The 24960-nt window shown below is 44.7% G+C and overlaps 1 protein-coding gene across 9 annotated transcripts in view; it reads right to left on the bottom strand.

Moving 5' to 3' along the window:
- Positions 1-24960, bottom strand: part of KALRN (kalirin RhoGEF kinase) — an 856470-nt gene that overhangs the window by 635869 nt on the left and 195641 nt on the right. For 8 of the 9 annotated variants that reach the window (XR_014450786.1, XM_083153542.1, XM_083153544.1 and 5 more), the window contains exon 2: positions 12983-13057. The exons of the other annotated variant lie outside the window; for it this stretch is intronic. Coding sequence is in view for 7 of the 8 variants with exons in the window: in XM_083153542.1 (XP_083009668.1) it covers positions 12983-13057 (75 nt within the window). In the remaining variant the exon portion in view is untranslated. The remainder of the gene's footprint in view (positions 1-12982; positions 13058-24960) is intronic. 9 annotated transcript variants of the gene reach the window in all.

Raw genomic sequence — 24960 nt, 5'->3', positions numbered from 1 at the left:
TAATCTGAATCTGGGCATGCTGTCTTTCATCCAGATGCTGCTGTCCGGCAGCCATCTTCTGCTGCCACTCATGTATCATATGGACCTGGGTCTGCTGACCGAGAGCCATTTCAGTTAACTTTTTTAGTAATTCCTCCATATTACCCTGCTTTTCATTACTCATTAAAGGCAAACTGTTGCCAGTGCCTTACTAAGGATCCAGAATGTCCGATCCAATACAATCAGGCGGCACACGGAAGTATTAGGCTCTTAGAAGATGCAGAATCTTATCTCAATGTCTTATTTTTATTCGGGATAAAGACGAATAATAAAATTCAAAACACTAATATAACATTAATCCCAAACTGTGTGCCATGGCTCCCTGGGGTGCCTCAAGACACTTGCAGGAGTGCCACTAGTTGGTGGTCCAGGACCAATCATAAAATATGTGTACTGTACAATCAGAAGCAAAACCTGCCCTTTAACACATAACCTAAGAAGCACACATAAACACAATCTTCTTAATTTTATGTGTTTTTTGGGGGGGGCCTAGGGGTGCTGTGGAAAAAAGAAAAAAAGAGGAGAAAGAAGTTTTTGTGGATGCACTCCTAACGGACCATAGAGAATATTAACGATTGAAATTCATTTGTTTCTAAAAGAGGGGTTAAAATTACATTAACATACACACATGTAGGGAATTTAGGGAATCGATAACAAATTATCGAATAATTTAATCCATCTACAGGTTCCAATATCCTGGTGGGAATTTCCATCCTCCATACACCAAGCACCACCACTCTCAGTCACTTACCTACATTTTAAATCTTAATCAGGGTTTGCCGACCTTCCCAGAATTTGCGGGAGTCTCCCGAAAATCGGGTCCCCCCTCCCAGCCCCCGGAAGGGTGGGCAACCCTCCCGGACTCAGGGGGACCCCCACTGAGCCCCCCCGCAATCCGCGGGTCTCAGAGGAGGGGGCGGAGCTAAAATGGCACAATCGTATCATTTTAGCCCCGCCCCCTCCATGGAGATCAGTTATTTCGGCTATTTGCTGTAATGGGGACGGGGCTTAATGACGTCACCGTTAAGCCCCGCCCCCAAACTCGTAATGAAAGATTCCTCTCCGGACTTCTCCCGGAGAGGATTTTTTGCAAGTCGGCAACCCTGATCTTAATCACACAATTTTTTCTCTTCTTTTCACTACATGTGTGTATGTTAATGTAATTTTAACCCCTCATTTCGCTACCGTGAGGGTGTCCTTTATCCAATCCATATTTAATAAAGATAAAAGGAGCCCCCACCACTTTTAGAAACAAATGAATTTCAATTGTTAATATTCTCTATGGTCCTTTAGGAGTGTATCCACAAAAACTTCTTTCTCCTCTCTTTTCTATTCCTATCTCATATGAATAGTTTGTTTAGGATGGCACCCCCACTAGTGTAAATAAACACATCGGTGGTCTATTGCCTGCAAATTGAAGGGCATTAATTGTATAGTGCGTGCATAACAAAAAAAAAAACCTTGCCTTGTGCTGTGGAAAAATCCTGATACTCTAGGGTGCCATGATTCAAAAAAGATTAGAACCCCTGTCTTAAAGAATACAGTACTTCTGCTGCCTGTCTACTAAAAATATATATAGTGCCCTCTTCCTGCTAGGAGGGTGAATGGGCACCTATGAGTAATCTTATAATATGTTTACCACTTATATATTATCATGGAAAACTCAAACAGAATATGTTACAATGGTAATATATTTATTAAAACCAATTAAAACATTTTTTTGGGATGTTGGTATATGATTTCCACCAAGGTAGAAAGGGGCTACATAAGAGAAAAATTAGTTCTAGATAGTACTAGACCAACTTCGAGCATTTAACCCAGGGGTGGGCAATAATTTACACTTACACTAATTATTCGAGGGCCGTGCTCAGGAAAATGGGGTGTGGCCATAAAAAGGGGATGCGGTCACTGAAATGGGGGATGTCCTTGATTGTAGGGATACAGGGAGAGTGACAGCGGGAGACACGGGGACAGGGAGAGTTATAGCGGGAACACAGGTAAAAGAGAAAGTGACACAAAGAAAGAGACAGTGACAGTAGGATAGAGAGAATGACAGTGGGTACAGCAAGAGTGAAAGCTGAGACAGGGAAAGTGACAGGAAGAGTGACAGTGGGCGACAGAGTTCAGAAGTGGCAGGGATAAGAGCCGGGTACACCCCATCTGGGCGCCCAGCAACGGAAGGTAGAGGACCAGTGGCGGAATTGACTGGTTGGGATCAGCGGCAGGGTGAGGTCCAGTGGTGCAAAGAAGAGAGCCAGCAACCCAGAACAGGCAGAGGACCAGTGGCGCAGGGATGAGAGGGTGGGTCATGTAGAGAGAGGGAGCAAGAGGGAAATTAGGCAGGGAGAGAGAGATTGGTGGGAGAGCGTGTTAAGGCAGAGAGAGATAGAGAGAGAGGGGGAGGCATGGAGAGAGGGGTGAGAGGGGGTCAGGCAAAGGCATAGAGGCATAGAGTGGCGGCTTAGGCAGGGAGATAGAGGGAAGAGAATGGTGGTATGCAGAGAGAGAGGTAACAGAGGGGGGTCAGACAGAGGTAGAGAGAGGAGGGGGGTGAGGCAGAGCGAGGGGTCATGCACACAGAGATGGGGGTAAGGCAGACATACAGATAGAGGGGAAGTCAGGCAAAGAGAGGTGAAAGAAATGGTGTGGTCCGGTAGTTAATGCGCACATGCCGGAGTTACCTGCTGGGAGAATTTATAGCAGCGAGTATACTACTACAAAACCCCGGCCAGCAGCCCTCACCTTAGGGACACCGCTGGAGTCTTGTGCCTAGCAGCGGCAGGGAGAGGACCAGTGGCGGCGCAGTTATGAGAGCCCAGCAGGGCCAGGGATGAGAACAGGGCACCCGGCAGAAGCAGGTAGTGGACCAGCGGCGGCACAGTGATGACACCTGGGCGCCTGGCAGAGACATGGAGAGCACCAGCGGAGTAAGTGACCAATGGGGGAGATTAGGAGAACGAGAAGAGGAGCTTACAGTGTCAGGCTGCTCTTTCTAGCATCCACGGTGGCTGAGCTTGAGTCTGCTTCTTCCTTCCAGACTGTTCCAGCTTCCTCAAGGAGTGCCCGGGCCGCGGCGGCAGAGCGTAACCTGTGCGCCGTGCCAGACCTGTGTTCGGGGCAATGAGTAGCTGCTGCAGCATGGCCGCGCCTCTATCCTCCACCCCTTATGCCCTGTCTGTGCTGTGGCGGGTGTGAGGTTGGACGGCCGGGCAATTGTGAGGTTGGGCAGCCGGGTGATCATAAGGTCGGGCGGTCAGGTGGATGGAAACTGGACCACTTGGGACCACCAGCTGAACAAACAGCGCCCTCAAGCGGCCGGCGCCCTAGGCAGCTGCCTAAAGGTAGTGCCGGCCCTGGTTATGTCTAGTTCACCCTGTACTGTCTAGTATACCCTGTTCTAGTATACCCTGTACTGTTAAAACATGTTCTATATGTAAGGCGCTTGTAGCGCCTTATAAATAAAAATATAAAAATAATAATAATGACAGCAGCAGAAGCTCGGCGGTGGACGGTACTCCAATGCTCTGATCTGTAGCTGAGGACACGTGGCGCAGGCAAATAAGTGCTTCCACAGCAATCCATTGCTCTCGGGCTGTGTCTCCTTCCCCCGAAGCTGTCCCGCTGTGACAAGAACCAGGTTTCCTCAGCAGCGCAGCATGCTGTAGCTGGCTGCTTGTCATTGCTACCTGGTGAGGGCAGAGGGCCAGGCAGGATTTGTTCGCGGACCATATCCAGCCCGCGGGGTGCCTGTTGCCCACCCCTTATATAAGCCGAGAAGAACTATTGATCAAAAAAAAAATGATAACACCAATAATTCAGGTAAACTGTTTATCACTCGATACAACCAAGACATTTGGAAAATCCGTAAGTCTCCTGAATCACATTGGCATATTAGGCCAATTCTAGGTCCACACTTACCCATGAAACCCCAGCTGGTTTTAGGAGAACATGCCCCCAAGCAGATGATAAGAATACCTCCTCCTGAAAGAATGGATTTAGATCTTTGCAACAAATGCATATGTTGCAAGTTTATCAATAACCAAAAATAAATAAATAATTTAGAAAGGCCCAATACGAAGAAAATTATCGGTACTTGTTTCCTAGCACGGCGCCCATCGCATTGTATACCATAAGACTAAATATAGTATGCGATGCGATACTGCGCGATGTTGTACAATCAAAAATTGTATGGCATTGTATGCCATACAAATGCATACAATTCAATGGTATACGATTTTTTATATAGGGCGCAGCGAGCCGTCGAGCTTGAAGCATGGCGAGCGCAGCAAGCCCCACGCGGGGATCCGGAATACATGTAAAGTAATATGCATCCGCTCGCCACGCTTCAGGCTCGGTGGCTCGCAGCGAGCCCGAAACGTGGCGAGAGGACGCATATTACTTTACAGGTATTCCGTGTCCCCTCACGGGGTGCGCTGCGCTCGCCACGCTTCGGAAGAATCCATTTACCTTGCTGGGTCAACTTTTAATCTCTGCAGGGTATAAAGTGTCCTCAGATTGTTAGAGGTGTCCTCACTAGTATGCAAAAGTCCAATCCCAAATTGTGCAGGTGGTGGTATCCCGGTTGGAAATGCTGTGATTATCCGGACTGGTTACCAGGTTTAGGCAAATATGGACCAGTATAGCATCGGATATCCAATAAGATCAGTCCAATTTCAGTTTTAAAAACAGGCTGGTGCTCCCTGTGAGGTATAAAAAAATGCAAAACCTATCAGAACATTTTTCTGATGAACTTAATAGGGACCCCAAGGTTTGAAATTTCATTGAGATTCAAAATCAAAACTGCCACAATCTAGTTATTTGGTGAATCCGTACCAGGCAAGACTGCAGGGTTATGGCTGGGTGTTCTGAACAGAATGTGGCAGGATTGATAGGAGTTCTTCTCATTGAGGGAAGTTGGATAACATGAGTCTGCGGGGATGCTGCAGAGGCAGGATAACTGGTTCTCTTGACTTGGAACTAATGAAGAAATGGAAACATTTGGAACTCAGCAGTACAGGTACTCAGGAACACTGGGACTTGAGCCAAGTAATGGATCTGCAGGGATGCTGCAGGTATAATATCAATGAGGTAAAGGAGAGTCTTCAGTATCACTGAGGTTTGATACCAGCAAGGCAATAGAGACTGCAGGGATCACTGGGGTTGGTTACCAGCGAAGCAATGAGAATTGTAGGGATGCTGCAGAACAGACCTTCAGGGAAAGCCAGGAAGCCAAGAAGTGCTTGTGATGGAAACTGCACTCTCTTAGCACACTCACAGGAGGTAATGAACTCACTGGAACAGACAAAGCACTGGCCATTAGCAGTGTGCCTTTATACCCCTGGGTGGTAGCTGATTGGAACTGTAGACAAAGGGATTTCTGATGATCAGCTGGCTGGAACTGTCATGGCGGTGCACATGTTCTGAACAGTCAGGAAATGCCATATGTGGTGAACACAACAGAGTTTGGCTATGGTCGCAGGAGTGGCAGCATGGTGTACATAGCGGGATGTCTAGCTGTGCAGTCTTAGAAGACGAAAGGATGTGGCTTGGGACACAGCGCAGTTCAGATATAGTGCCGCTGGGGAACATTGAGCTATGCCATTTTGTGACAATAAATTAAATATAAAACAAACATTTTAAATGTATCTTTACTGCAAAGACCACATGGCTGTTGCCATATTGGACTTCCAGTTCCAGGTACTTCCGTTAATTTTAATAAAAGTTTTAAAGATTTAAAATAACAATTATTACAAAGCAAATATCCTTGAAAAAGAGACCTGGAGACTTGAAATGCATTGGGCAGAAAGGAGCACAATAGTGGTGCCAACACACAAATGCAACCACTTATATGCAGCACTGTCGGCGTCTGACGTCACGGAAATGGATGCAAAGACTTCCGGTTAAGACAGCAGCATAGAAACTAACAGTAGGGAGTGTAGCACAGATGAAACATTCACCATACCTAGGGTAAGTTATGGTCAGCTATTACTACAGCCCCATAGCAAGCACCAGCAATTTTCTAAAATGTTTTAAACATTACGGTTATATAACCTCAGCTTAATTTCTGATGTGCATCCTACTAAATCTCTTTACTAACCTCTGTGTTTTCCTATGCCCCCCCCCCCCCCCTTTCTCTCTTCTTTCTCTCATTCTCCCTTTTTTTGTTCCACACAATCGCTTGGGTTTAGCTTTGCAGCTGTAATTTTGAAATCTGTCTAAAATTTTACTGAACAGCTATAGAGACTGCCAGCATAGCACACTTATATTATCAATTAAACATTGTAGCAGGTATTCAATCCTTTATTTCCCCCTGTGCAGCGAATCCTGTTTTGGATTCGCTGCACAATCGCCGGGTTCCGGAGGGCTGCAGCATTCGCTGCCAGCCCTCCCTCACTCCCTCAGGGGCTTGCTGCCCCTGGCGGCGAATTTTAACCCCCCGGCGAATGCCGCCGGGGAGCTGGGGGACGGCTGCAGGCAGGGAGATGGAAGCCTCCCTGCCTGCGCCTGACACTGTGGGAGTGAAGGAGGGCTGTGGGGGACACAGGGAGAGCCCCCCAGAGCTGGCAGGGGGCTGTGTTAGGGAGCCGCTACACACTGGTCCCGATCGTGCATGTGTAATGATAGGGATCAGTGTGCAGTGAATATATGAATATTAATGAGCAGCTACCGGCTCGGCCCCCTGCTGGTGAATGTGTAAAAAAAAAAATATATATATATTGTTAAAAAAAAAAAAAAATATTAAAATATATTCATGTGCTGCAAGCACATGAATAAAAATAGCATGCCCCTTCACAGAAAAAAAATTCTGATTTTTTTGACACCAAAATAAAAATAAAAAACGCTTTATTTTCAAAGATCACATTCCAGTTCTCCAGAAAAAGATGAGGAGTGTAAAATGGGGAATCCGGGGAAAATCACTGGAGAAAGCAGTTCTCCACTTCAGCATTGAATACACTCTTGGCGAATTCCACTAAAAACCCCAATGAAAACCACTAGCGAATCGCGGAGAATCACAAACAGAGAATCGCCAGACATTCGCTCTTCATTTGCAGAGAATTGTGTCCATTGAATAGGGCGAATTGTTTTTTCTGTGAGAAAATTCCCTGTAAACCCGGGGAATTGCCTGATTCCCCAGAAAATATGGCGAATCAGAGGCATTGAATACTGGCCTGTGTGGTGACTAGATGCATTTTTAGCAAAAATTGTCATGAGACCTGGCGTATCGAGAGGGGCTGTTTGGCACGATTGCTGCAATGATGTATGAGGAAACACCTGTTTTGCAGGCAACAGTAAAAGTAAGGAAAAATCCAAATGACTACATTTATGGTCCATGTATTAATTATCCAATTTAATGTGGCTCTTTCTCTCGAAGGACATTCCACTTTTCAATACTTTAACCTGTAGATCATGTGGAGTTCTTCTTTGTCTGTTATTTTGTTATCTTATTGTTCATGTTATGATTATTAATCTGTTTATAGCTCTGCATATGTGCCTATATGTGTTCAATATACCCTAAACAGTTGCAAATGCAGGATTTTTAGAGGGGGTTTCCAAATGTAATCCAAAATCTCGCACCCTGCAGCGCATTGGAGTAAGTATGGAAGTCTTGGGGAGAGCGGCAACAGCCCTGAAAATTGGTGGCATAATTGAAGGCACTTGCCAAGAGGGGGGGGGGGGGGGGGGGGGGCAACCAGAACCCCATCATGCTACCCCCCTCCCCCACGATTGGCTATGCCAAATCTAGTGTGGTGATTACTGTAATAAATTATGCCCAAATAGATCTTGCTGAACCATTTCACTGCAGTTTATTGAGATGTTACAGGATGTTACAGCACCATACCAACAAAAGTATTCCTGTGACCCTTACTTCACACTGTTGTAACATCTTCTTTCACTGGCTCACTAATTTGACGTCAGCTGCACCTCTGCCTACATGAGACCAGCTAGTTTAGCCTTCTGCCATGCACTGACTAGCCAAACAATTAAACCCATTTGGTCTACCTGTATTGTGTCTGCAGAAACATGTGAAAGATTAAGCCTGTCTGCAGCATAAGTCTGCAGACTCTGGGCGAGATGTATCAAATGGAAAATGCGGTTTTATCACATTTTCCAATGTATCAAAAATGATACCGCACTGAAGGGTATCGCCACCTTTGGGTGGAGCTACCCTATAGAAGCCTATGGGCTTCTTTTCGCCGCCCGCCAATGCAAACCCGCCGCCTCGCCGACCCCCCCCCCTCTGGCTTACCTTCCTGAAGGGTCCTCCTGGACCCCGGAAGGTAAACCCCTCCACCCCCTAGTGAAGCAGCCGGACATCCTTCCGGCTGCAGGGGGGAGGAGGAGCCGCCGGGGACAGCATGCTTAGCTGTCCCCGGCGTGAGGGGAGAGCGTGGCGGCAGGGAGATGATGGAGACCCCCCGCACACCAGAGTACAGGTATCGCGGGGGGGGGGGGCCTCCGTCACCGCACCGCGATGCCAGCCGCATATGTTAGTACATATGCGGCAGCATCGCGGCGGGGGGGGCGGCAAAGGGCGGCAATGTATTTTAATACATCCCGCCCTCTAAGAGGAAAGTTAAAGGTCCCCACACACAGGACCGATTGTCTGAGGGACAAGTCAGACCTGTTTTCCCTTTAGCTCCCCTAGTACAGTGATGGCTATCCTTGACACGAGCTGTTGCTGAACTACACATCCCAGCATGCCCTGCTAGAGTTTTACTATTTGGCCATGCTAAAACTGATGCAGGGCATGCTGGGATGTGTAGTTCAACAACAGCTGGAGTGTCAAGGTTAGCCATCACTACCCTAGTAGCTCCCTGGGAGAGCCTCACCCGATTTAGCACTTGATGTGACATTTTTTACATGCATGAAATTGGACCTGTGCATGGGGCCATGAGTCTCTTCTTTTAATGGTCTGTGGCATTCTACCCTTTTAACCACATACTTTCCTTTCCCTAGGTGAAGCATACAATGTCTGCGTCACACTGCTCTTTTTGCCACATACAACTTTCCTTTGATTCTCTAGCCTAGGAGAAGCAGCAGTCTCATTACAGTAGCGCACGCAGGGGGGGGGGGGGGGGGGGTGTGTTTCTGAGTACCCAGAACCCCCCCAGGAGTCTAAGGACCCTAGGCTGAAAATCGGCACTTGGGAACCGGAGATATCTGACTTCAAAACACTGGTCCCCATCCAAGCCTGTTAATTGCTCTTCCCAGTCAGATATTTCAGGTTTTGTCTAACTTTGATTTTTTCTGAGGGTATATTCTAAAAGTTGGACTCTCCCACTTTGATGGACACTAGTAGCTTGTCTCTACTTTCCCAGAACCAGAGATATCAGCCTTCCAGCAACTGGTTACTGCTCCAGCTCCACTCACCTGGTATGTAGTTTTATATTCTCGTTGGCAGATTGCTCTGCCTCCTGAACTCTGATCCCCTAGTTCCCAAAACCATTTGGTAGGTGGGATTCTCTAGTTTTTAATTCCATTAAAATCTAAGAAATCTATTTCTGGGAACTGGAGATATCTGCAGTCAAGCAAGCTGTCCTCACACCAGAAAATTATGAATAATAAGCCCACTCCACTATACACCCCTCCTCTGCGTATTAAACATCCTCTACCACCCTGGAAGTAATGTATTAGGGCACCTTCATTCAGCCCAATGCCCCCTTCTCCCACCTCATCTCCCACCATCTGTGCAGTAAAGGGTTAATTAGTGGAAATTACTGGTCAGGCCCTACATGCTGAGGGGTTGATACCCTACCACCCGCAGGACATCAAAGCTTCCCCTACCCCTACCGCTGGAGGATCGGTAGGGGCCCCAATACATTGCTATGCCCAGGGGTCTACACTGCTGTTGACGCCCCTGTATGTATATATATGTGTATATATATATATTCCGGGAGTATCCTCCACACTTTAGGTGGGGGATGTCAGGCACTCGCCTTTATAACAAAGATATCAGACTTGTTATAAAATCCAATCCGGGTTTTTATTGTATCCAATGAATTTTGATCAGCATGAATCACAGTTTTTATGTTTCCATATGTGCCCCGACGTTTCGGTCCATAAAGGAGCCTATAAACACATGAATAGCATTTTAGTAACCTGCAAACAGGGTACCAAAACAAAAACATTGCTTATGCATAAACAGACAAAAAGAGTTTTACATTACTTGGTTAGTTCATGGTGTCAGCAATCAACGATGTCACAGGGGGAAACCCATGGTGAAAGGAGCAGCAGCTAATTGACAATGCCCGGGCCCGGCATTTATACCCTACACATTAGTTGCTGAGTGAGGACGCTGCCTCCAGCATAGCTGAGCCGTGCTTCCGGAGTCACCGGAAGTTCGGGACCCGGAAGTATCGGCATTTGACACGCACGGGTGGAACGCAGAGACTTCCGGGTTTCCCCGGCTGCTATGACGCTCCTGCCCGGCGTTACATGATTACAGTGTTAAAGAGACTTTACAACTATGCCGCTGTGAAGGCACTGATTGTGTATTTTAGTGCGGGGGACGTGCAGGTTATCTTTAATATAAGTGAAAGTGATACTGGAATAAAGAATCTTTTACTATTATTTAATAAGCCTGCTGGTTATTTTTTCAGCAAAAAGTCATTCTATAATGTGAGGGTGAGCCGGGAATATAAATCCTGCATATAGTGGCACAGTGTATTATTTGCAGACTACTGCAAAAAATCAGCAATAGTTGATCTTATTAGAATAATTAGAATAATTATTGTGCCATATCTGGCAGGATAAAAGGGAGGGGAGTACGGACATTTTATTACTAAAGAATATTTATTTATTTAGAGATATAGTACACTAACCAAAAGCATTGAGCTTTTGGATAGATCCTGAATGTGGATCATTATGTTACTTAGTCATTATATCAAATCTACTATCGATTATAATTCTTTAGTATTTATTTTATTCTTTTTGTTTTTTGTTATTTTATTATTTTTATTTTTGTTTTATTTTGTTTTATTTTTTTCTCGAAAAAAAGGGGGGAAGTGTGACATATTTTAAATAAAGACATCTACAGAAAAAAGACCACTCCAAAATTCATAATAAGAAAAACTTATGGAGGAATGTGTGTACACCCACATGTCGGCAAAAAGTGACAAGAGCTTATTTGAATGTACATAAGGAAAAATTCATATCAGGATGGCCCAAAAGAAACGTTATAATTGAATGAATAAATGAACAGGATGTCAGTGGTCCATTATTTTAGAAAAATGTTCAATGGGTTATTCTCGTTAAGGCCTCTAGGGGCCAACGTCCCAAGCTGGTAAATCCATTGACTTTCTTTTTTCTTTAATAATAGACTCCGATCACCTCCTCGCTGTGGTGGTGGGACCCAGTCTATTAGACGACAACGCAAAGTGGATATTTGGTGGTTGGCTTGTAGGAAATGCCGTGGTATTGGCAATTCGGCTTTGCCTGTCTCAAGTGCCGCACGCACTAACGTCCATTGTGGACACATCAAAAACTCATGTAAACTTTTTCGTGTGTTGATCTTTTTAATGTCAATCTTTTGCTTGTATCAACCACTTGTCAATATCGACCTTGTGCATGTCGACCTTTTAGTGTTGATCTATTGTCTGTAGTCCAAGATATTGTCTGTAAGGCATCAAAATATTGTTTACTCGCATTCACGGTGCATTAACTGTTATCAAGGTAAATGCACGTCAAGCACAGGGAATACACGTCAAGTAATACGCGTGCGCTCGCCAAGCTTCAGGCTTGGTGCGCTCGCCACACTTTATAAAATCAACTCCACGCCGACGTGGATAGTGGGGGTATGAACAGGTCGGGAGGACGCCTACCACATCCGCTCGCCACGCTTTGGGCTCGCGTCGATAGTGGGGGTGTTTCAGGAACACATTCACACCTGTCATGTCATCCTTCTTAAACAATAATGATGACAGGTATTAACTGCGCGAACTACGTAAGCTCCGGCTAGCCGCGAACGTACTGACTATGCTGACTACACGCTAACTGCGGAACGCTGACTGACTACGCTAACTGCGTAAGCTCCAGCTAGCCACGAACGTACTGACTACGCTGGCTACGGCAAGACAATGCTGATACTGAGAGGGATGCTGACCACAATAACTACGCTGGCCGCGGGAACACTACGCTTATTCTAACAGGGGCCAGGGGGCCACTACGCTGATTCTGGCAAGGACGCTGACTCCGCTAACTACGCTGGCCGTGGGAAAACTACGCTGATTCTGATAGGGACACAACGCTGACTACGTAACTGCCGCCGTGAAACTACACAATTACCAAAGAACATATTGTTGAACATTTATGTTATATAAAGTACTCAATAAAGTACAGACATCTTGCTATATATAAGTACTGGATATTGTAAATGTGTGTTGGTGTATGAATGGCAGGATATTATACAAATGTCTTGTAATACAAAGGACAGGATATGAAGAATTGTCTTGATATAATATTTTGGGATTATATAAATATTTATTTACAATAAATAAGAGGAAATTGTACAAATTACTTGGAAATACAAGATAAGGGATTCCACATACATCTTGATAGATAGACTACCACAGATGTTTGTCTCACTGTTCATCCGGCTCTTCTAGGCATGCGTGAGATATTGTAAGCATTGCATGCTATAATGGGTGGGTAACGACAACTGCAGCTGTTGAATTTATAGCTGCATCTGTCGGAAAGGCCAGTTCCACTGACCACTTTTACATTTTGTGGCACATTGGCACCCTATCTTATATAAGATAACAGCACTGATATTGGGGAGAAGCGGTATCAGCAGTCTTAATCCCATATTGATGATTAATACAGCTACTTCAGGGTACTGTACATTATTATAGGGCAATATACCATAATTACACCATGTATATAAAGTGCAGTTACATCTTGTTATATAAATAACAAATACATTCTACACATTTGTGAGTACTACCTGAAACGAAGGCCACTTTCTCCTTTAGAGTGGGCAGGACATCAGTAGCTTTCAAGCCATCATTCCGGAAAGACCCTTTAACAAGTAGAGATGGCAAAGATCAGAGAGATGTAGAGTAATCAGCACAGGTAAAATTATAGGAAATTTTTCCTCATTAGAACTTGCACCCAACCCCAGAATCACGTGTCCTTCCACACAAGCTAAAACAAGAATGGATGGATCTTTCTATGCACAAGAAAAACTCAGTCCACAATCGTGAACATGGACCAGAACATGTGCAGTTTTCCATTTATGGCACGTTCAGTATGTAGATATCTGCAAAATACAGTATACATAACACCTTCCAACATTGAACTAATGGAAAGAGGGATAGTGCCTTCCCAGAATTTTTTTGGGGGGTGGCCTAGCAGCAAGGGGGCGTGGACTATACTCGCGATGCTCCCGCAAGGCCACGTCTCATTTTCGCCAGTGGTTCTGTGAGCTGCTGGTCATGCCCCAGCCCCACTGGCTGCAGGAATAGACATTGTACACATGTGCACAGTGTCTATTCACGGGTGATAGGGGGACTCCCAACTGCACCCCCAAACACCCCCTCCCCGCTGTAAGACACTGCCGGGCCCCGGACGGGATGTAGGAAGATCCCCAAAAATTGGGACGTAACTGCGAAAAGCGGGACAGTTGCGAGGTATGCATTACGCAGTGCAATCATAATGCAGATATTTGTGTAGTTATGGACATCTTTACATAGTATCGGGTGACCTTTATCCATGTGTTTTCCGATATTATGGAAATGTAGAATATTGAACATTATGACATAAACATATTATAGGAAGTGATCCCCATTATGATGATATGCTTGGTCTGTTCTGACAGTATTATACACTCCATCACTGAATAATGTGACAATTTTGACAGATAATTGAAAAGAGCACAATAGGTGTAAACGGATATTAGCAAAAAGAAATGTAATATCCCAACATGACCCATTCCAGGCAGGACAACATGTTCTCTATCTGAACTTCCTTCTTAATATATGATTGGCGTCACCTGTGTTGAACTGTTTATAATAAAGGAATTTCAACACAGGTGATTGCAATAATAAATTATGAGGGAAGTCCAGGTAGAGAGGATTATGTCCATTCTGGAATAGGTCATGTTTGGAGGCATGCAATTGTCAATATAATGTTCTAATCAATGTTCGAACATAATGATCATTCTGAAATTAAACTAAGCAAAGTAATGTCCTTATTTATAATATATTCACACACAGCACAAACTTAAACAAAAAAACATTCATATGCCACAATCCGGTACTCAGATACATACATTATTTCTGATTTGAAAGAAGTTAATTCATTTTCATGTAGACTAGAATGGGATTATGTAAATTAGCCATTATACTTATTAACCCTTATTGTGCACAGCTGTATGTATGCAAATGGGCCAAAACTAAGAACACCTATGATGTGCTTGAACCAAGAAAGTTTTACTCTTGCGCTAATATATCCAGCTAATAAATCCTTTAGTCCAGTGGATGACTGAACATTACCTGATCAACATAGTTACATAGTAGGTAAGGCTGAAAAAAGACTTGCGTCCATCTAGTTCAACCTGGTATAGATATCCATTGCTGATTTGGTAGGTTCTGGTATTTTACAGACAAATTATATTTCTTATAACAATCTGACCTTTACATCTTTCTAATATTTGTTAGGCTGAACACATATTTTTGTATACACAGTCCATCAGAGCTAGTAACACCTATGAGGCAAGATATACTGTTTCTGACATCCCCAGCTTCCAGGGTCTTGATGGGTCCACTGCATACTTGCCTACCTGACCCTCTCCATGAGGGAGAAAATGCTCTGTTCCTGGACTTCCCTGGTAATGTATGATTTCCATCACCTGTGGTGACACGCCTTTCTTATCAATTACCTAGCTCGACACAGGTGCTGTCAATCATACATTACCAGGGAAGTCAAGGAACAGAGCATGTTCACCCTCATGGAGAGGGCCAGGTAGGCAAGTATGGTCCACTGTAATGCTGGATTCATACTGGCCGATATATCCATGGATCATCAACCTATGTATACCAGCAATAGGTCTGTGAACGATGTTGTTCACAGTATTGACGATGCAACATAATCAATGTCTAATATAGATCTAAGGAGTTTTGGTGCATCACACTGGGTGTACAGGCAATCCACCAACCGATTGTATACCGCACCAGGAGCTGGTGGTGATTTACAGCTCAACTCAGTATGCACATATAAACATGCCCATTCAGTTGCGATGTCAATCAGGACAAATTGGGCAGTGTGTATGGAGAACAAGCTGCCTGGTTCAATGGGAGATATATCTGCAGATATATCTTCTAGTGTGTAGCTAGCATTAGACAATTATACCATGACTTAGACCTGGGGTAGCCAACTACAGTCCTCGAGAGCTACCAACAGTTAATGATTTCCAGATCGCCTCACAGAATCACAAGTGAAGTAATTAGCTCCACCTGTGGATCTGTTAAAATGAAGTAGTGAGTAATGAGTGCACCTGTGTAGCATCTAGGTTGTTTGGAAAATGTGCACTGACTAAAGCTGGCCATACATCAGAAAGATCGATCTTAAGATCGATTGCGCTCATGATTCTGTACAATTTCCCTTGAAATCCCCGGCAGTCCTTGGTGGTTTTTGGACACACAATCTACACACAATCGATCATACAATCAATCATACAATCCATCTACTGCATGATTGTGTACACAAGATGTGCACACAATCTGCATACAATCCATCTTACAATCAGTCATACAATCCATCTGCTGATTGATTGTATGATTATGTACATAAGATGTGCACACAATCTGCATACAATCCATCATCTCCTCACAGAAACACATGAGAAATAATTAGTTCCAGCTGTGGATTTTTCAAAATGTGTCAGCAAGAAATGAATATACCTGTGTACCTGCTATGTGATCTGAGAAATGTGAGTCAAAACTGCAATATCAAGGGCAGTTACATGCCTTAACAAACAAGCACATTCATATGCCAATGTGGATAAACAGTGTAAATAATTAAATGTGCAGGTATCCAAAATGTATTCCTCACCTTTTGTCAGTGTTTTTCTGTCTCACACAAATCCTTTCTATTTATGCAGAGCAGAGTTACCAAGCAACGATCACTCAGAAAACCATTCCAAAATACTAGAACAGAAAGATGTTATTTTAAAGGAAAATGGGCTTCATGTAGGGATAACAACCCTTGACTGGCCCTCGCAAGAAGCGCAGCATGACGGCAACTTCAAGTAAAACCACTTTCTACCCAATACGATAGCTTGGGCTTTTTTTTGCAGCAGCATGTGCATTATCAGGAGGATTAATGAGCCCCAATACAGGGAAGACAATGTTGTTCACAGGTGTGGAATAGTGTCAAGGAATAGACAAATCACAAAGGTGGCTTATCAGAAAAAGGCATTTAAAAGACTATTGGCGGGATGCTATATAGCAGAAATGCGGTAAAAACCCCGTTTTCGGGGTTTCTACCGCATTTCTATATGCTATATGCCCCCTCCGCAGTGTCAGCGCTGCGGAGGGAATCGCCAGCTAAAGCTGGCGAATCCCTGCAGAAGCCTATGGGCTTCTTACCGCAGCGCTGTTTGAGGGATCCGTCACGGATCCCTCCCAGCGTGCCCTGCGGCCGGCGCCGGGGTCTGCGCATGCGCAGATGGACTCCCGGGTCACAGACCCGGAAGTCCAGCGCCGGCACCGCATCGCAAGGGACAGCGCTTATCGCAAGAGCTGTCCCTTGCATGAATAACGGCATATGTTATAGCATATGCCGTTATTAATAATGCGGTAGCCGGCGAAGGGGGCCGCGGATGTTACAACATCCCGCCCTATGGGTGAAATTTAATAGAATGCGAGTTTTTCGCAATTTTTAAAATCGCACAATATCGCCGCACATCGCACTTTTTTCCCCGTATTTTTCCTTGTGGATTGCGAATTAGTGGGGAAAAATTGCGATTTGTGGCGATTTTAAGTCATGGAAATGTGCACATTTATTGTCATGAAAATGTGCACATTTCAAAACTTGCGAATTCTGGATAAAAAAGAAAAACGTTAGAAAAACAGCGTGATGTCCTCCCTCCTGAGCATAACCAGCCCTGGGCTCAAAGAGCCGGTCCTGGTTTCATAAAATCATGGGGCAAAACAAATAGGGTTCCCCTGGATTTTATAAAACCAGCACCAGGCTCAAGGGCCGGTCCTGGTTCCCAAAATACGCAGGCCAAAATGACTAGGGGTCCCCCGTTTCATTTCAAGAACCAGCACTGGGCCCAACCAGCCAGCAGGGTAATGCCACAGCCGGGGAAAGACTTTTTATACGAGTCCCCCCGGCCAAAGCATTCATCCCCCTGACCGGTGAGCATGGGCAGGGTTCTTGGGGGAATGGGGACCCCCCAAAGAAGGGGTCCCCCCTCCAGAACTTACCTGCCCATGCTGAAGCCCGGGGCTGTCCTCAGGCATCGAGCTGATTTTGTTTTAAAAAATAGATGATAAACTATTATCTTATACCTTGGAACTATGAGTCCCAGCAAGCCTCCCCCGCATGATGGGACTTGGAGAACCACAAGTCCCAGCATGCAGGGCATTAAAGCGCCCGCTGGCACTTGCAGTTCCACAGTAAAAGAAATAGTTAAATAAACACGCTGACACCCATTAAAAAAAAACTTTAATACATACAAAGCGCACACATACTGATACTTACATATCTTGAGCTGCTCCGAGGTCTGGGGCTCCAGGGCTGAAAAGTCTGGGATCCAGGATCCGAGGAAATCCATAGGGGTACCTGTGGAAGAAAATCCTACTCACCATGTTCCTCTGGAGAAGATCTGTCATCTTGATCCGACGTAGTCCAGGTCTTCTGTCCCGCGTGAGGTCTTCTGCGTCTACTCCCGCTGGTACCCGTGTGACGAACTATACGGAGAGAGGCTGATGTTCCATCTTCAGCGTCTCTCCTCCAAATGATTCTATTGGCTGAAAAACTCGGCTCCTGTTTGGCCGCTAGGCAGCCAATAGAATCATTCAGAGGAGAGATGCTTAAGATGGAACATCAGCCTCTCTCCGTATAGTTCGTCACACGGGTACCAGTGGGAGTAGACGCAGAAGACCTCACGCGGGGCAGAAGACCTGGACTACGCCGGATCAAGATGACAGATCTTCTCCAGAGGAACTTGGTGAGTAGGATTTTCTTCCACAGGTCCCCCTATGGATTTCCTCGGACCCTGGACCCCGGACTCTTCAGCCCTGGAGCCCCAGACCTCGGAGCACCGGACCCCGGACCAACATACGGGCTCAAGATAGGTAAGTATCAGTATGTGTGGGCTTTGTATGTATTAAAGTTTTATTTTTAATGGGTGTCAGTGTGTTTATTTAACTATTTATTTTACTGTGGTTCTCCAAGTCCCAGCATGCAGGGGAGGCTTGCTGGGACTTATAGTTCCATGGTATAAGTTAATAGTTTATCGTCTATTTTTTACACAAAATCAGCTCGATGCCGAGGACAGCCCCGGGCTTCAGCATGGACAGGTAAGTTCTGAAGGGGGGGAACCCTTCTTTGGGGTGGTCCCCACTCCCCCAGGACCCCTGCCCATGCTTTGGCCGGGGAGACTTGTATAAAATGTCTCCCCCCGGCTGTGGCATTACGCTGCTGGCTGGTTCCTGAAATATGGAAATGTAGTCATTTTGCCCCCCGTATTTTAGGAACCAGGAGCGGCCCTTGAGCCTGGTGCTGGTTTTATAAAATCCAGGGGAACCCTATTTGTTTTCCCCCATGATGAAACCAGGACCGGCTCTTTGAGCCCGGGGCTGGTTATGCTCGTTTTTTTTCAAAAAGATCACAATGATCTTTGCATGTCTCTTACCAATTCGCACATCAGATCCTGGTCTGAAAAAAGTGCGATTTATAGACAACTAAAAAGTGCGATTTCAGTTTGCGCATCCCATTAAATATGCGTTTTGTATAGTTTTCTGTGCGAAAACATCTGGATGCGATACAAATGCGATTTTTTTTTGCACACTTTTAGAAGGTGCGATTTATCGCCAAAAAAATAGAAAAACGGGCCATTTCGCACCCTATTAAATGGACGATTTGGGTTAAAAATGCGATAACGCCATTTTGTGGCGAAAATATCGCAAAAAAACCCAAATCGCATTCTATTAAATGTCACCCTATTTGTCTTTCATTTATAATAATAAAGAATCAGAATTCAAGTACAAACCAAATCTTAGAGAAAATAAAAGAATGAGGGAGTGTAATCAGATTCACACGTTGGTTCAATAATTATGAGAAAATGGAAGTCTCACTGCTCAACCAGTGTCCCGGAGAGTAATTTAACACTAAGGTGCCCACACACGGTGCGATGGTCGGATGCATTTTGAACTTTTTAGTTCATAACACATAGCATGCAGTTCACATCGCACCGCGTTTCTTTTGGCTTGCAATGTGATGTGCGCTCCCGCATATCGCATTTAAAAAAAGTATGTGCATGCAGTACTTTTTGTACTAGATTGCATCGCATCTAGTTCAAATCACATGCTGTTTAAGCGTATCGCATGCGATCTAGAACAACGTAAGAAGCTCAAAACGTACAATGCGTGGGCACCTTAAGGACGTGATTCAGAGATGGACGCACTGCTCGTTACAGTGCTAGTGAAAAGTGTGCACATTTTTTAATACTGTATTGAGATTTATAGTCAAAATTAAAATACAGAAAAGTGCAAATATAACTCTGAGCAGGACTTTCATTAAGGGCCTGATTTACATGTGTTCACCAGGCAGCATATATATGTGCTGCCTATCAAGCAGGTAAACGCTGCCCTGTCGAACACATCCCCCCCCCCCCAGGCACCAGAATCCCCACGCTAGCATCCAAGCGGATGTGTATGACTACACATTTATTTATTTTGTTTCTTATCTAGCGCAGCATATACCGTTGTGCTTTACAATTGGAAACACCAGTGGTTAAATAAACTGGGTAGAAACAAACCAACATCAAGGTAGGAGGTCCCTGCTCGCAAGCTTACAATTTATACATCTGCTCGCATACAGATGCATGGAGCAGAAATCATTAGTTGGGCACTGACCATTGAATGATTTCTGCAGCCTTCCCTCTGAAAAGTAAGTCCATACTTATTTATTAACAGTTTCTTATATAGCGCATACATATTCTGCAGCGCTTTACAGAGGATATTTAAACATTCACATCAGTCCCTGCCCAAGTGCAGCTTACAATCTATATTCCCTACCACATGTACACGCACACACAGACATTCTAGGGTTAATTTTGTTGGGAGCCATTTAACCTACCAGTATATTTTTGGATTGTGGGAGGAAACCGGAGTGCCCGGGGGAAACCCACGCAAGCACGGGGAGAATATACAAACTCCGCATAGTTAGAGCCATTGTGGGAATCAAACCCATGACATCAGTGCTGTGAGGCAGTAATGCTAACCATTACACCATCCATACTGCCCACCACTTACTGTTCTTACTGTACTTGCTGTTCAGATGCCCGCTATCCGCCGAATTGGTGAGGACCACCCACCCCGAGGATGCATGGGCACGCCTGCATTCGATGGGGTACGCCCAGCATTTCCATGGGTGCGCACACTGTTTTTGTTTGACCCATGCCCGCCCGCTTTGAGCAAATGCCCCAGCGAGTGTAAAACACGCCTAAGGCGTTCTCTCCCTTGCGCAAGCACATATTCGCATTGGGGGACAAACTAACAAATCGTGATTGTGTTCTGTATGCAAAGTTTAATTTTAATGAATGCTGGTATGAATGTGACAATAGTGTTTTAATTTCATAATCTAAATTACCTAATTTATTACGTTTTAATAGTGTATTACAAAAACTGTTATTACATAATGTTAAATAAGGAATATTTCCAACACACAGCATATGGATGTCTATAATAACAGAGACACAGACATGTTGTTATCAATGTTTCAAGATATTTATTAATCAAAATTAACCAGGTTAATCACCAAGGTGAAATCTGCAACAGATGGTGATCATGCACATATACCTAACAATTTACAAAATGCATCATAAAATATACCAATACATATATAAAACACAAGCATATATGCATGTGCAGAGCCAAATCATCAGTCCCCAATGCAAATCCACGGTGGACCAATCAAACTAGAATCAGGCCTAAGTAGCATAAATTGAACACTGTATAGTCTTTCCATAATTTTTATATATTGTTTTATACTGCTTGTAATTAAATAAATGTATGCAAATTGATCATGAAACCCTCTGTGCACATTACATCTGCCCCACCTGCAGTGCACATGGTTTTGTCCATTACAGAGATTATTTGCTTTTACCTGGTCACCCCTGGTCTGGGGACTTCCCGTGAGCCTCTGCGATACATTCAGCTACCAGTCAGTGGGCTGGACAGGCCGTGGGTGCTCATCATTTTCCATGGGTGCTCTTGGGCCCAAGCACCTATGCATGAAGCAGTAAAGAGTGGAAAAGCGAACGACTAAGGTTACCCATGGGCCATGGCAACCAACCAAACACACAAATACTGCATTTGCTTATGTCAGTTTATGCAGCAGGCTCCTATGCAATATCATAGCAAGGTTTTTTTGTATAATGCAACATAGTCTTCTACATTGCCAGCAGCATGCAAAATGATCTTGCGTTTACATAGTAAAGCTGAAGCTATACGGATATTTCTCCACTTGCATATAATTATATTGCTAACCTGATGCTGTAGTGAGAGATTAGCCATTTACGAGACTCAGCTGATTCCCTAGAGCTGTGTCCTGAGATCACATTTTTCTTTCCAGGGTCCCAATTGTGCAACCATCTCATCTTACTAGCTAATACCACCTTCTTCTGCCTTCAATCCTGGTTCTGTTATACACATTATTGTCTAATCTACACAGACCACAGTGTCAGTTGTTCCCACAGACACCTGTCACAGTGTATTTCCCCCAAATGCAAAACCAGGCAGATAAGATGGAGGAGAAAAACATATCATTATAGCCATATTCTCATTTAAAAGAAAACTACATCTTTCTGCAATAAAACAATAATTGGCCCTGTAAGGTTAATGTAATCAACAATAATCTTCTAACATAACTATTAAGGTGCATACACATGGGGGTGATTTTGTGTAATATCATGGGAAATATGGTCGCTAAGCGACCATATTGCCCGCGATCGGAGTGTGCACCGGCGATATATGGGTGCGCGCTCCCATTTTCACCCCTGTAGTGATCGCTGGTCGCAGGAACATACTCCTGCGACCAGCTGATTTCCACTGCCGGGCTCCCCCCGGCAGTTCCTTTTTCATCAGCAACCATCTCTGGTCGCTGATGAAAAGGAGAAACTGAGCAATATATCTCCCCCCCCCCCCCCCCCCGTGTGTACTGGGCTTTACATATTACAGTGTGCAGGGCTCCTACTCATAATGGAAGAATTTATGGGTAGAACCTTCTTTTGCTTTCTATGAATTCACTAGTAACTAACATTATAGAGACATAAAGCACAAAATGATAAATAGAAAAAGAGGATGAACATTTTTTTTCCCAAAAGAACAATTAAAAAGCAAAGGGTTCTCCCCCTTGAGTAACTATCACTTGGTTTGCCCCTACATCTATTCTTGAACCAGATCTGATTCATGTTGCCTCACTGGCTTCTCTGCTCTTGTTACCATCCAAACAGGTCTTCCCATGTTCAGACCGCACTGTGAACACGGGTTATTGCCGTGTTCGAGGGGCTTAAATACGAGCAACACGGCTTTTCAACCCTGGTCTTTACCAGGGTTGAACACGGCTCTAACACGTGTTTGTGTGCGGTCAGAAAGGCCCCGACCCGTGTCATCTGACACTACTGTTTCTGAAATGCCGCTATTGGTGGATTCCTGTGAGGTCAGCAGTCTGACCCCGGAAACCAACAAGCAGCACGCTGGAGCTGCGGACCATGGGACACAGGCACTATCCCAGCCTGCGCTCCGCACTTTAACAGCCTGCTGTTCCCCACTTTGGAAGCCTATTGCTCCACACTGCTATAGCCTGCAATCCACACTTGTCCAGTGTGTATTCCACACTTCTACAGCCTGAAATCCAGTGTGTATTCCACACTTCTACAGCCTGCTTTACAGCAATATGTCCTCTCTCTGGACAGATGAGGAGGTGAGGGAATTGCTCAACATTACTGGTGAGGAGGAGATCCGCAGACAAATCACCGGAACCGTAAAGGACGCTGTGGTCTACAAAAATATTGCAATGGTATTGACATCCCGTGGCTACAAAAGGACACAGCAACAGGTGGTCAATAAGCTCAAGGCGCTGCGGAAACATTTCATGAAGGTACACGACCACAACAGACACAAAAGTGGTGCGGCACGCCTAGATTGGAAACACTATGACCAGTGTGCTGGTGTTTTTGGATACACAGCATTAGCCACACCTGTCAGGCTGTCATCCAAATTAGCTGCGCAAAGCAGCCAGGCATCTGAGAAGGACCATGACAACAGCAGCATTGCACACTCTTGTCCATCGTCGCCACTGTTAATTGATGATGACCCGGCAGACACCATGGACCAACATCCTGGGGGCCATGATGACAGTATCGTTGCGACTGTTGAATCGGCAGAAGAGACACAGGCCGTACCCTGTATGGCAACTGGAGCCACATCGTCTGGAGCCACGCCACCTCCAAATACCCAGACCCCACCGTTGTGAGTGAGTGAGTGTGTGTGTGTATATATATTTTTTTTTTGGGGGGGGTATGTGTGTGCAAGCACGTGTGTGTGTGTGTGTATATATCTATATCTATATATATACACACACACACACACACACACACACACACGCACATAAACATACACTTTCAAAAAATAAAGGTTTTTTTAGGGGGGGGGGTGTGTATATATATATATATATATATATATATATATATATATATATATACATACATACATACACACACAGACATATATACACAAACAGACACCCAAAGAAAATAAGCACGTGTGTGTGTGTATATCTATATCTATATATATATACACAATAAGCACGTGTGTGTGTGTGTATATCTATATCTATATATATACACACACACTCGCACATAAACATACACTTTCAAAAAATAAAGTTTTTTTTGGGGGGGGGGGGGGGGGGGGTGTACATACATACACACACAGACATATATACACAAACAGACACCCAAAGAAAATAAATATTCCAACAGAAAATGTTTCCATCATCCTTTAATTAAATTTTTTTTAAATCTTTTGCAGTGTTGCTATTGTGCAGGTGGACGAATACCACAAGCACGCGTTTGCTATCTCCACTGCTATGTTAATAAAATTTTACGCTGATTATAATGTTCCTTTTTTTTTCTCCTTTGTCTAGTATATTCTGTTCCTCCAAGAAGAAAGCGAGTGAATAAAAACGAACGGTACTTGTTTCCTAGCACGGCCACAATCGCGGGCATCGCGTCTGTCGCATCGCAGACCACTAAAAATTACCTGCGATGCCCGCGATTGTGGCCGTGCTAGGAAACAAGTACCATTCGTTTTCCCATTGAAATGCATTGAAAAAAGTCAAAATCGCGTCGGTCGCATCGCAGGCGGCTAAAAAAGTATTAAATGGTCCCGACGCGATGCCCGCGATTTCCCATAGGGAACAATGTTAAATGCCTCAATTTACCCAAATCATCATAGGGAACAATGGTAAATGGGCCAGAAACCCCCCAAAACACCCCTGAACAGTGAAATGTGCCCCCAAAATTAGTTAACGCCACCCCACGATCAACGTGTGGCGAGCGCAGCGAGCCCGCGAGGGGCGACGGTACGCATCCTCCGACATTTTCATACCCCCACTATCCACGTCGACGTGGAGTTGAGAATAGAATAGTGTGGCGAGCGCAGCGTGCCACCGAGCCCGAAGCGTGGC

This window comes from Crinia signifera, chromosome 7 (genome assembly GCF_055691185.1).
Source record: "Crinia signifera chromosome 7, ASM5569118v1, whole genome shotgun sequence".
Classification (NCBI taxonomy): Eukaryota; Metazoa; Chordata; class Amphibia; order Anura; family Myobatrachidae; genus Crinia; species Crinia signifera.
Note: the sequence above shows the minus strand (reverse complement) of the source record. Positions and strands in the feature narration are given on the sequence as shown.